Source organism: Budorcas taxicolor, chromosome 1, assembly GCF_023091745.1.
Source record: "Budorcas taxicolor isolate Tak-1 chromosome 1, Takin1.1, whole genome shotgun sequence".
Taxonomy (NCBI): Eukaryota; Metazoa; Chordata; class Mammalia; order Artiodactyla; family Bovidae; genus Budorcas; species Budorcas taxicolor.
Window position 1 is genome coordinate 208,223,384 of NC_068910.1, and position 12,439 is coordinate 208,235,822.

Below are 12,439 nucleotides of genomic sequence, written 5' to 3' on the forward strand. Positions count from 1 at the left end.
GCGTTGGAGCCTGTTCATGGGGGTCCCGTGGGGACTCAAGCCCCCCACCCCCCAGGAAGTGTACACTGTGCCCCCCCAACAGCAGCAGTGGCAGAAGCCCCCTCCCCGGAGCTCAGGCTGAGCCCAGGGGTCACTGAGACAAGCCCCCAAATTCCTGACATTAAAGCCCCTGGACAAGGTCCAGCCTTCCCCAGACCTTCACCCCCTGGAGCTGTCCTACCCTGCCCCTGTGACAAAAGCCCAGTTTCTCACTTCTCTCTGACGACGACGGCAAGATCAACACGGATTCGAGGAAAGTATGACGTGTTTACTAGTAATGAAGGAGGCTCTCCCCATGGGAGTCAGGAATCAGGAAGGAGCCCTGGGCAGCTGGGGATGGTGTGGGGGCGGGTGCTGAGTCAGGGCTGGAGAACATTCAGGAATGCAGCAGAGGGGTGGTTAGCGGTGCCCGGTGGGCCTGATGAGGGTGGGGAACGCAGGGCAGGCCACATTGGGGGGGTACCATCTTTGGGCTGGGCCAGTGCAGGGATGGGGCGCCAGTCACCAAGGACAGAATGGTGCCAGGTCAGTGCCTTCTGACTGGAAACGGCCTCCTTCTGAGGAGCCGGGGCTTGGAAGGAGATGCAGACAGGATATGCCTGCTTGGCCCAGGCACGGTTCGGAGCCTCCTGCCAGCTTCCGGCCCAACCAGCGACCACTGTCACAGCACCGGGGCCTCACGGGCACTGGCAGAGCAGGGTGGCCCTCTCCTGAGGGTCTCCAATGCCACAGCTGCCCTCCCCAGGGTGGAGGCTGCAGTCATGGGGAGTGTCCAAGCTGCAGGGCCCGGGGAGACAGAACCAGGCTCCAGCTGCCTGCCTTGTGGGAAAGGAAACTGGGGTGTGCTGGTCACGCGGCTTCCCTTCTGGCCCCTGCCCTCTCGACGAGCCTCCCCCTGCCAGCAGGCTCCACCTCCCTGACAGGTGTTCACTGCATACCTGCTGTGTGCAGGGCAGAGGGGGCAGGGGCCACAGGCTCCCAGAGACCAGACTCCTGCAGCCTGTGGCCTCCACCCATGGCAATGCCAGCACCCTGGACTCGTGCCCAACCCCTGACCTGGAATGTTCCCTGGTGAACTATCAGTCACCTCTCCTGTACCCCATACAGATGGGGACCCCGACAGCAGCTCTGCTGCCCTGCCCTGCGGGGAAAGGTGACATGGGGATCCTCAGTCTTGGCTACTGACCTCTGGGCAGGACTCCACCTGTGTGGGACATTGAGAAGTGCCCCCCCACCATCAGTAGAAATCCCCAAGAGTGACCAAATGCCTCCGTGCTGACCCATGTCCCCCGGGAGACGGGGCCACTCTGGAGGGGCAGGGCCCGGGTCCCCCACCGCAATCAGGGCTGGCCGAGAGGACTGAGTTGGTCCGCGTGCTGGCCTAAGTGTCTGGACCCAGACATGCCAATAGCTTATATTCTCTGGAACCAGGCTTCCAAAAATGTCAAAACTCGGCACTCACACGCTATCCATAACACAGCTTGAGACGCAAGCAGAGGCCCCAGGGTGAACTGGCCGGGGGTGACCTGTGCGAGCTGGACAGTGGGCACTGCTGCGGCCCCAGAGGCCGGGAGGCAGCCAGGAGGGTCGGTCGGAGCCCAGCAGGAAGATGATGACTCTGGCACGGAGCCTGGAGGGCGTGGCCTCAGCTTCGGGAAGGCCAGGGCCAAGGCAGAGCCCACAAGCAAGTGGGAGAGAGCCCCTAGGGGCCCTCCTGGGCCAGGATGTCAAGGGGGCCTGAGCCAGAGAGCCAGCCCTGCTGCTTCCCTGAGAAGGAAACTGCTTCTGATTGGAAAGCTGGAATCAGACTCGGTCTCCCTGCAGCTGTGCCATCCTGCCAGGCTGAGATGCCCCCTCCCCACCCTACCCTCACCAGAGGCTGCTCAGGGTCTGCAGGCAGGGCCTCCAGCAGGGTGGCAGAGCAGCCCTCCTGGGTACCTGTCCTGGCGTCACAGCATAGTCACTGTGGATGGGCCACGCCCACCTGCCCGTATCCACATGGCTGCTCCCACCTGCCCGGCCCCACCTGCTGCTCCGCCTTCTTGCTCGAGATGCCATGACTCACCCTTCTGTCATTCTCTGAGGAACCACACATGCCTTCTAATGTTTTCATATTAAAAGTCTGTGTGGATACCACAGCACACTCATGTACAGGCCATGTGAGGGTTTTTGGTACAAACATACGCAGGATTCTTGAAACACTGTTGACTCAGGATCCACGCCAAGCCGCCATGTTGAGTTTGCTGCAAGTCTGGGTCTGGGAGGTGCAGGTCTCACATGCCCATGGGTGCTGAATGACCACAGGGCGACAGGCCCGTTTCCTGTGGGGGGGTGGTGCACCGCCCACCAGGCGACCTGGCAGACTCCGTTACAGACTCCGTTGCTGGGAACACTGAGCTGCTGGATGCAGTCCTGGAATTAACGTGGAAACCACCTGGGCGGGGGCAGGGCATCGGGCAACCTGCCCCCGGACTTGGCCACGGCTCCACTCCGGTCACCCAGCGGGCCTGGTGGGCTCCAGGAACCCCCTGGGTGAGGCAAGGTTGCTGCTGTGACCCTGCAGGTCCTCAGGGGAGGCAGGTGGGGGCACAGGCAACAGTGTGGGGCTGGCAGGGGCTGCCCAGCGAGATTTGAGGGAATGTCTGCCGTGTTTGAAGAAAAGCTGCCATGGCCGGGAGGTCACCCTCTGTCCACCCATGGCCCCACTGTGAAGGACCATGACGGTCCACACTGGTGTCCACTGGAAATGCTTGTCCCAGACCTGCCCACGTGTCCCCTACAGTAGAGTCCAAGCCCTTGGCTGCCCTGTCCAGCTGCTCAGCCCAGCACAGAGCTTCTCCTTAAATTCCATGTGCTTTTGAGGAGGGAAACCTAGCTTCTGACCAAAACAAAGGAGGTCAAGTTTTCCTCCCAGTGGGCACCCTGGAGAGACGTGAATTCAGGGGGGCTTTCCAGTGTTTCCTGTTTTGTGCTTCAGGACATGCACACAGACACGGGGCCTTTGGGCTGGAGGTGGGGTGGGAGCCTCACATGCAGACCCAGAGAGTGGCCGCTGCACCTGGAGCAACCACTGCCCAGCACGGATCATCCGGAAGAGAGGGCTCCCGCACAACTCTTCCTGAACCAGACATTCTTCCTCCAGCTTCAGCAGTTCATCCCACAGCGAGTTGGGTCCGGGGCTGGTAGCAGGAAGCAGTTGTCACGGCCCTTCTCTTGTTCTGTGTTTGGTGGCAAAGGTGGGGGGCCCACCTACTTGGGGGCATGTGTAGCCCTGGGGAGCCACCACGCCAAACCTTTGAAAGGTTCATTGGGATCGGGGCAGCAGCTGACACATGCTCCCGGGATCAGCGTGGTCCTTCCAAGGGTGCCTTTCACATCCCCCCGATGCCAGGAGGCCAGTGTCCATGCAGCCCCGAGCTTCTGGCGCAGATGGTCCCCTCTGCCTGGCCTGTCCGAGTCAGTTCTCGAGCTGCCATCCGACGTCCCAGCTGACGGCATCTCCTGGGAGCCACGGCCTCGTCCTGGGGGGGTCCCTCATCACACGTGCCCTTGGAAGGAAAGAGGGGAGACAGCGTGAGCCTGGAGTCCACTTATTCTCATTTTGGTGGCAGAGACTGGTCTTCTCAGGGCCCAGTACACTGAAAACAGGGTTGAGAATGCCTGCAGGCAGTGCACACTGGACTCTCAGGTCTGTGGGCCTGGATTCCTTAGCAAGCTGTGTCGCATCCTCCAGGATGGGCCTCGGGGACAGGCCTCGGGAGTGAATCTGCTGTGGCACCAGGCAGCCGCGGGCTGGGAATCACCTGGGTGAACAGGTGGGCAGGCACGTCACGTGGGTCGTGCTCACCCTTCCCTGATAACCCTTCTCAAGGGCGTTTGGCGGGGAATGGGGTTCAGAGAGGTGAGGCCACTGGCTTCAGGCATGGAGCCGGCCGGCAGGACCCCAGAGGCCCTGGCAGCCCGAGGCACCTGTCAGTGGGAAACCGAAACCAAAGGCTCTGTGTGTGATACTTTCCCAGAGCAGGGCAGGAGTCACGTGACGTTTGTGTGGGAACTCTGAGGTGCTCTTCTGCACAAAGGGTCTGGACTTGCTGGAGAGCCCCACCCCGAGGGCTGTGATGGAGGGAGACCAGGGGAATGGAGACAGGGTGTGGAGGGGGGGGCCTCATGCTCCAGGCTCTCTGCTCCTGCGAACATTTGGAAAATCCCAGAGTCAGCAGAGGGCAGGGCAGCATGCCAGGAGGGAAGGCCTCCACTCAGGGTTTCACCAGCTGTGCACTGGAAGCACCTATTTCCTGGTCATTGAGCCATGCTTGTGCAGAGAGACAAGCACCCAGCCACCCGGCCTGAGTGATCCGAGCTTCCTCCACACATCTCCTTCCCTCCTGGCAAACTCACCTGCGAGCGCCAGGTCCGGCCTTTCCATCTGGGCACCTGCGGGAATTAAGCGTAAATGCTCAGAGTGGGGTAGTGAAGCAAGGCCTCTCTGAAGACCCCAGGGGCCCCGTGCTCAGTACCCTCCCCCCACTCAACCCTCCTCTGGCTTCCTGCTCAGGTGAGGGGCTTCTCAGGCCACCCTGAGTCCCAGGACGAGACTTTGTAGGAGGTCAGGTGGGAAGCACCTGAAGAGGCTTGAGGGCTTTCACGGCCTGGGTTCCAGGGCGCCAGGCGACGTCTCTAGGAGGTGGAAGCTGGCAGCCAGGGGGACACCCCAGGGCCACAGGTGGAAACCCTCTCGTCAGGCGGGCCTCCCACCATGAGCTGGGTCCTAAGTCCAGCCATGCTCCCCTTTCTCACTCTCTGGGGGGGTCTCAGTGGGTCCTGACTCTGTTAATAGGACCTCTGGGGATGCCCGCTGACCTCCACCTCCAGGCTGACCTGGGAAGACTGTGCTGGGCCCAACCAGCCCTCAGCCCTTCTCGCTGACCCCTGGGTGCTTCCAGGGTCCACACTCTTGGCTTTCCTGCTCCCACTGTGAGCCCTGCTTCTTCGTTTCACGTAGCCAAACCCCAGACTTTCTGTATCTGTCTGAGTTTGGCCAGAACTGGACAGAAGGCCTTGAAGGGACTAGAAGGCAGCTCAGCCTCCACAGGGGCACTGCGGCCTGACCTCCACATTAGTAGAGTCCTCCATCCTCCCCCAAACCCAGGAGACTGGCCTTCCCTTCGGGGGTGGGCAGTGTCAGGGTCTTGGAGGCTGAGATCACACCCAGGAGCATGCTGCAGCTACTACGCTCACGCTCGTTAGCACGGTTAAACTGTGTGTCCCGTGCAAGCGACACCTCTCAGAGCTTGTAAACATCTTGGGAAAGGTGGCCCCACACCCCAACAACACAAAAGTGCGCTGTCCACAGCACAGGCGTCCCCATACCTGTGTAGCTTCTGGGCTGACACCTGCTCCTGCACAGCCAGCCTGTGGCAACAGCCAGGGACACGATCACGGCCAGCACGACAAGGACGCCAAGAATCGGCTGGTGTTCCCTGCTGGGGCTGCCATCGACTGGGTCCTCTGTGACGCTGTCCTTGGTTCCTGTGAACGTTTCTGCAGGAGAGGAAAATCATGCAGGGCTTATAGACAGGGAAGAAAAGCGGTTTTTTTTCATCCTGAAGGACTGGGCGCTAAGAGAAGCACTGATCCAACAAGACTTCCTAGAGGCACTGGGTGGTTTTTAAGCTATAAAGCTGACAGAGACAAGGATTTCCTCTTTCAGGTGAGCCTTCATCTCTTCTTGGGATGCCCCTTCTCCTCAGCCCACTGGTGAGACCTGTAACCCCAGTGCTTCCTAGAGGTTCACACCTGGGGATGGCGTGGAAGGAAGCATAAGTCTTCCTGGCTTTTTAAACTTTAATTCTTTCTAGCTTAATTGTTGGCTTAAAAAAAAAAAAATGTGTAAGTCACAGAACAAAATTAACCATTTCATAACCATTCAGTGGTGTTTACTAATTTACAAGTTCATGCAGCCATGACTGTTACCTGATTCCAGAACTTTTCATGCCACAAAGGGAAACCCTCTGCCCACCAGCAGTCACTCCCCACCCCCTCCCCCAGGCATGCATGCGAGTTCAGTCAATAAGTCGTGTCTGACTTTTTGCAACCCCATGGACTACAGCCTGCAGGCTCCTCTGTCCATGAGATTCTCCAGGCAAGAATACTGGAGTGGGTTGCCATTCCCTTCTCCAGGGGATCTTCCCGTCCCAGGGATCGAACCCGGGTCTTCTGGGTCTCCTGCATTTCCACTGCACCACCTGGGAAGCCCTTCCCTCCCCCAGCCCTCTGGCAAACTCTAATCTACTTCCTGTCTGTTTGGGTTTACCTATTCCGGACATTTTGTATCAGTGGAGTCATACGCTGAGGACTGTTTTGTCTGGCTTCTCCCACTGAACATCTTTTGCATGGCTCATCCACGCTGCAGCATGCTCAGAGCTTTGCTCCTTTTCGTGGCTGAGTAACGCTATACCTTGTGGATGGACACTCTGTGCTCACCCCTTCGTCCACCTATGGACTCTTGGGCATCCCCACCTTTTGGTTACTGTGAATAAGCTGCTGTGAACATTTACGTACAGGTGTTTGTCTGAGTCTCGCTTCCAGAGCCCTTGGCCACACACCCAGCTGTGTGGACCTGCTGGGTCACTGCTGATCCTGTTTAGCTTTTAAAGGAACAAGCAGACCGTTTTCCACGGCAGCTGCGCCACCCCGAATCTGTTGGAAGTGCATGAGGGGGCCAGCCCCGCGTCCCAGTGCCCCACCATGGTGCCTCTTGGGGAGTGGTTCTCAGGGGCAGACAGGCAACACCCTCTCGGGGAGGCTTGTGACAAGTGCCCCATGTTTCCCCAAACCTGGAGAAACTACAAACCAGACTGTGGTGAGGCCCCGCAAGTGCCTTAGAACCCCCCAGAAGCTTTTCAACACATTCCAGAGGTTCTGATTCAGAGAGTGTGGGCACGCGATGAGGGGGGACAGGGGTTCCCAGTTGTTCCCCAGAGCAGCCAGTCTGAGACCACGACCCCAGGAGACCCTCCTGCTCTCCTCCCATCCCCCCTCCCCTGCCTCGGACTATCCTGCTGGGATGCAGAGTCAGAGGAGGCCTTTAGTGCAGCCAGAGGACTGTGACTGCTGAGCCACAGGGCTGCACCCGTATTCCAGGAGAATGCCCAGGCCAGACACTCCTGGCAGCCCCCATCCCCCAGCTCCCACCCTCCTCCAGCATCTCAACCCTGCTGACAGCGACTCACAGACCCAGAGAGCCTATGGCTTCTATGAAGGAGTCACCTGCCTGCACCCTTCTATGGGGGGCCTTGGGCAGTGGCTGGGCCCAGCTGGACCCGCTGGTGGACGAGTTGTCCTGGCTTCTTAGGGGGCACATGTCCAAAGAGTGTGGAAGGGGGCCGTGCTGAACGGGGCTTCCATCCCAGTGCTGCTGCTGCCTCGTTCTGTGGCTTCTGAGATTTTCAGAGCCTCAGTCCCCCATCTGTGAAATGGGTCACTAAAACTGACCCCCGAGCACCAGCCAGCTCCTGCCCTCAGCATGGTGACACTCTCACCTCCCCTCCCTGCCCCACCTCTGATGCTGCTGCCCAGTCTCCTCATAGGGGCTTTGTCTCCTGCCCAGTCACCCCCGGCCCGGCCTTGGGTTGGGGTCAGCATGCAGTGCCCTGGGGTCGCCTGGAACCTCACCTGTCTGGCCGCTCGTCAGGTTCTGGTGTAGCAGCACATTCTCAATGCAGCAGCCCACGTTGACGTGGGGGGTTCGCCCGATCCTCAGGACACTGACCACATCATACAGGCCCCGCGCGTTCAGGGACACTGTGCTGTTCTGCAGGGCGCCATCCAGCACGCTGTTGTCCGTCTTGTTGATCCAGTACACGTTTGGCCGCGGGTAGCCGTTGGTGGACGTGCACGTGAAGGTGAGCTCCTCATCCTGGGACGGGCCACTGACCACAGGCATGCTGTAGTTTGCTGCGGGGAGAGAAATGGGTTGAGGGGTGCCAGGTCCTGAAGGTCAGAAAAGGGGGGACACATGCCAAGGGCCAGGGCAGAGGGGAGGCAGCCATTGAGCCCGTGATGCTGGAGCAGGGGCAGGACAAAAACTGTGGTCTCGTCAGCAGCACAGGCTCCGTTCTGCCCAAGAGCCACACCCCAGGTCAATAAGGAGGCTACTGAGTCTGGTGAGCAGTGACCAGTGCCCGCTTCCTGCCCCAGTGGGGCTGGCCTCATTTGAGTCTAGTGACATGGACAGCTAGTGATCCTGTGTCCACTGAATGATGCACCGAGCAGACTACTGGAGACACTTTCATTTTCTGACTCTCCTGACCTCATTTAATGCCTTGCAGCACTGGTTTCTTATTTCATCAAAAAACCTAGTTTGGGGGGCTTCCTTGGCGGCTCATTGGTAAAGAATCTGCCTGCCATTTCGCAGGTTTGATCCCTGATCAGGGAGGATCCCACATGCTGCACAGCAACTTAGCCTGTGAACCACAACTACTAAGCCTGTGCTGTTGAGTTTGGAGCCTCAACTACTGAGCCCATCACTGAGCTGCAGCTACTGGGCCCACATGCCCTAGAACCCGTGCTCCACAACAAGAGAAGCCGCCACAATGAGAGGCCGCACAGCACAGCTAGAGAGGACCCTCTGTTTGCCACAACTACAGAAAGCGCGCATGCAGCAATGAAGACCTAGTGCAGCCAAAAATAAAATAAGTGAATTATGCAAAAGAGTCTAGATTGGGTTGAGTTGGAGAGTTCAAAGCAAAGACAGCAAGATGGGGAGCTCCCGTATGGAAGCAGGCAGCCTCAGATACTGGAAAACAGTCTCAGGAGTTGAATAATCTTTGCTCCCCTTAGCTGTACACACAGTTAAACACCAGATCACAGAGGGATCGGGGTTTTCTTTAAGGGAACACACAGGTGAAAGAGCCACAGGAAACGGGTCTTACTGACACTTCTTCCTGGACATAAGTCTGCGATGAAATCGGCTTGGCCGCTTCCTCTGTCTTACCTGCCACGTGCAGCGTGACCGCAACTTCCAAAATCTTCTCTAATTCCAAGGATTTCCGAAACACCAGGCAGTTGAACTTCTGCTCATCCTGGGGAGTGACGTTGCGCAGGTGCAGAGAGAAGTCACCCCGCTTCATGCTGTCCAAGGACAGCCGAGCCCGGTCCTTGTAGTGGTTGTCACCGTGGCTGGCAGAGCTGTTTCCGGATAGGTGGTATGTCACCACGGAGTCGGTATTCCCTTTGCCCGCCATGCTGATTTGCCAGTAAACGTAAAGATCGTTTAAATCAAAGCTGTTTCCTTCAGGGTAAATGCAGCGGAGCCGGACATCGCTGCCCACCATCGCTCGGACTTCTTCTTGACTCTCTGCAACCACCCACAGAGAACAGAAGTCATCTTCCGCACCTGACCCCCAACTTTGACGTCACCCTATGGGGGGTGGCGGGGTGGGGGGAGCTGCTGAGTTGCAAGACTCAAACTCCAATTGTGACTCATGTCAGTAGCAAAGGAATGTGTTAATAAGAAGCACATAGGGAAGCCAAAGTATTTTAAACATTCGGACCCTGGCGGTGAACTGCCCCAGTGGAGGACCAGGGCTGATTTCCTGTGATCAAGCGGAAGGCCAGCCTTGGGAGGATCAGGCCCTAGGGCACTGGAACTGCTCCTCAAGGTTTCTGCTACTTCTTGGGATTTTTATAACGAATTCAAAATAAGAAGGTTTAAAAAAAAATTTAGACGTTTTGAAAGTAAGCATAAGCTTCTCAGCATCACTGTGATGCTGCCCGTGCTCCATCAGTGCAGGCCCAGCGAGGCTCTGGGGTGTTCCAGCCATAGGAATGCCAGCAGGGAGAGTGGCCGTGCGCGCTGGCCCATTCCTCTGTGGGCTGGAGGGCCAGACAAGGCCTCAATCTCCACTGTGGTGCCGCACCTCATTTCATGCTCTCCTGGATGTTGGTGGCTTTGGGGAGCACAGGGGCTGCAAGAAACAGGAAGATCAGCCCCTGGCTCCTCTGGGAAGTGGAGGTTCTGAAACACTTGGGTGGAACTGCACTGTGCTTGCCCCAAGCATGAAACGAAAAACCTTGGGGGCTGGTGGAGTGCTCCCCTTGGTGGCTGTCAGTCCCACACATTAACCCAGGCTTGAGGGCCTAGCTTTCTCATAAGGACCCCTGGAAAAGCAGGCAGCCCTGTGAGGAGGGCCCCACTGACACCTGCCTCCGCCCCGGGTCCTACTGCTCAGCGCTGAAGGGCTTGAAAGCCTCCCCAAGACCGCCTCCTGCACTTACCGGCTTGCAGGCCCCAGAGCAGCAGCAGGAGCAGTCCAGGACTGGGAAGAAACAACCAGAAAGCCAGGTGAGTCCCGCTTCTTCCAGACTAGGCAAGAGCTGGTTACCCACATCATCCAAATGGGAATACATCCACAACCAGCCAGCCCATCAGCCCAGGGTCCCTGGGGCAGCCAGGAACTCAGCAAGAGGGGCCAGGACCACAGCCGCCCTGCCCAGCACAGCAAGGCCCTGCCAGGGACCAGCTCTGTGTTAACAGAATGCCCCTCACAGCAATTTTGAGAGTGTGATAAAGGGTATTGAGAGGGGTCACCAGACCCTTGGTAGTGTGGCTTTGCACGGATGGGGTCCAAGAAACTGTATAAAATCAGAAAAAAAAACACTTTCCCAGCATTTGAAATTTGAAAGACAGGATGTAAGATGCTTGCCTCAAGCCAAGGTCAGAGCAGCCCCAGGACAACCTTCTGAAGGAACACAGTCAATCTGGAACCAGATCTGATGGCTCCACCCCAGTCTGTGGGCAGCTCAGCCCTGGGGGCCAGCAGATGCGTCTCAGCGCTCCCAGGCTCCTGACACCTCCAGTCTGGGAGCCTCTGCACCCTGCACACCCCAGCTGTGCCCCCTGCCTCACCTGACACCTCCCTGCCCCTGACCCAGCCCACAGCTCCCTGGGTCAGATAGGAGAAAGCACACACGGGGCTACCTGCCCAGGGGCATGGTGGCTGGTGGCTGTGACATCCCAGTACTTTTATGTTCCTTTCTTGAGGGAATAGTCTTTACCTGCATTTCTGACTAGGGAGACTAAGTGGTGGGACAGACGGGACAGAGGGGGGACGGGGGTGGGAGAAGGGGGGGTGCTTCTGGGTTGTGTGATGGGACACCTGGGGATGGGGTACCGCACCATCTCATCAAGTAGGGCACAGGCTGCCTACCCTAAGACTTCCCTGAAGGCAGCGTTTTGGCCAAAAGTGGAGGGGGAGTTGGGAGCAGGCGGCGGATAGTGGGGGGCTTCGGGGGCGGTGGGCACCAGCTCTCATTGGAAGTAAATGAGTGACTTTGGCACAGCGCGGTCACGCCCTTCTTTCCTCTGGGTAACCGCTGGGACAGGGGAGGGCAAGGGGGGAAGTGAGCGTGGGTCGCTGCGTCTTCTCAGCTCTCCGCTCTCCCTCCCTCGACGGGGACCCGGCCGGAGCACACACCCGCGCAAGGCCACCGTCCTTCGCCGCCCTCCCGCCCGCACGTAACCGCACCTGCCGCGGCCCAGCCCGAGGCCGCTCCGCCTCCGCTGCCCCGCCAGGCGACCGGTCGCCGGCGAGAACTTCGTTTCCCGGCGCCGCGCCTCCGCTCCGTCCCGCGAACCTACAGGACGCGGCCGTGCACACACTCACCTCCTCGGCCGCATGGTGGGGGCGGAGACCCCGGCCCGCCCTGGAGATCTCGGGGCGCTAGAGACCGCAGCCAGAGGGAGGTCTCGGGCGGCGGGAGAACGCCGAGCACGGGCGACCTCGGGCCGCGGGAGCCCTCGGAGCGGCCGGCCAACACCAGCCGAGCTCCCGCCGCGCCTCTGAGGCTCTGGGAGCTGAGCGGGTCGGGGGCTGAGCGCCCGCCAGAGATCAGCCTGGCCCCGCCCCTGGCCCCGCCCCTGGCCCCTCCCACTGTGTCTGCCTGGAGCTGTGGGAACCGAAGCGTGGACACTGACTCACGCAAGTTAAGCCCTTCCCAGGCAACAGTGCAAGTCGGGCCCCGAGGGTAGAAGGCCGGGGGCTCCAGGCCCGGCAAGTTGAGGACAGGGAAGGCCCCATGGAGGAGGGCGGCCAAGGCCGCTGTGGGAGCACTTGCCTGGCTGAAGGGAGGCTAAATGCTGTCCCCCAAAGTCGCACAGAACGTCCGCGCCCCCAAGCGCCCAGCTTCCGCCGGCGCACGCCGGCTGCCCCACCCCTGCGCCCTGAGAGCCTGACGGGCGGGCTGGGTGTCAGTCTCCCGCCCTCCTTGCCCCTCTCGGAACCCAGTCAGCTCCTCCAGGGCGAGGTGAAGTGACAGCTCCACGACTGCTCAGGAACGAATGAATGAGTGGCCGGAAGGAGGAAGGCAGGCTGGCAGGCTCCTCTTCCAGTCCAGTCCT

General features: G+C 59.4%; 1 protein-coding gene across 1 annotated transcript; it reads right to left on the reverse strand.

Annotated features, from left to right (window-relative positions):
* Positions 1-309: 309 nt before the first annotated feature.
* ICOSLG (inducible T cell costimulator ligand) lies at positions 310-11,865 on the reverse strand. The gene is made up of 7 exons (XM_052639127.1): positions 11,706-11,865; positions 10,318-10,358; positions 9,035-9,397; positions 7,714-7,995; positions 5,410-5,580; positions 4,438-4,473; positions 310-3,587 (listed from the first exon to the last, which is right to left on the reverse strand). Exons 1-7 carry the CDS (start codon positions 11,717-11,719, stop codon positions 3,577-3,579), a joined length of 918 nt encoding a protein of 305 aa, XP_052495087.1. The 5' UTR covers positions 11,720-11,865; the 3' UTR covers positions 310-3,576.
* Between the last annotated feature and the right edge of the window lie 574 nt (positions 11,866-12,439).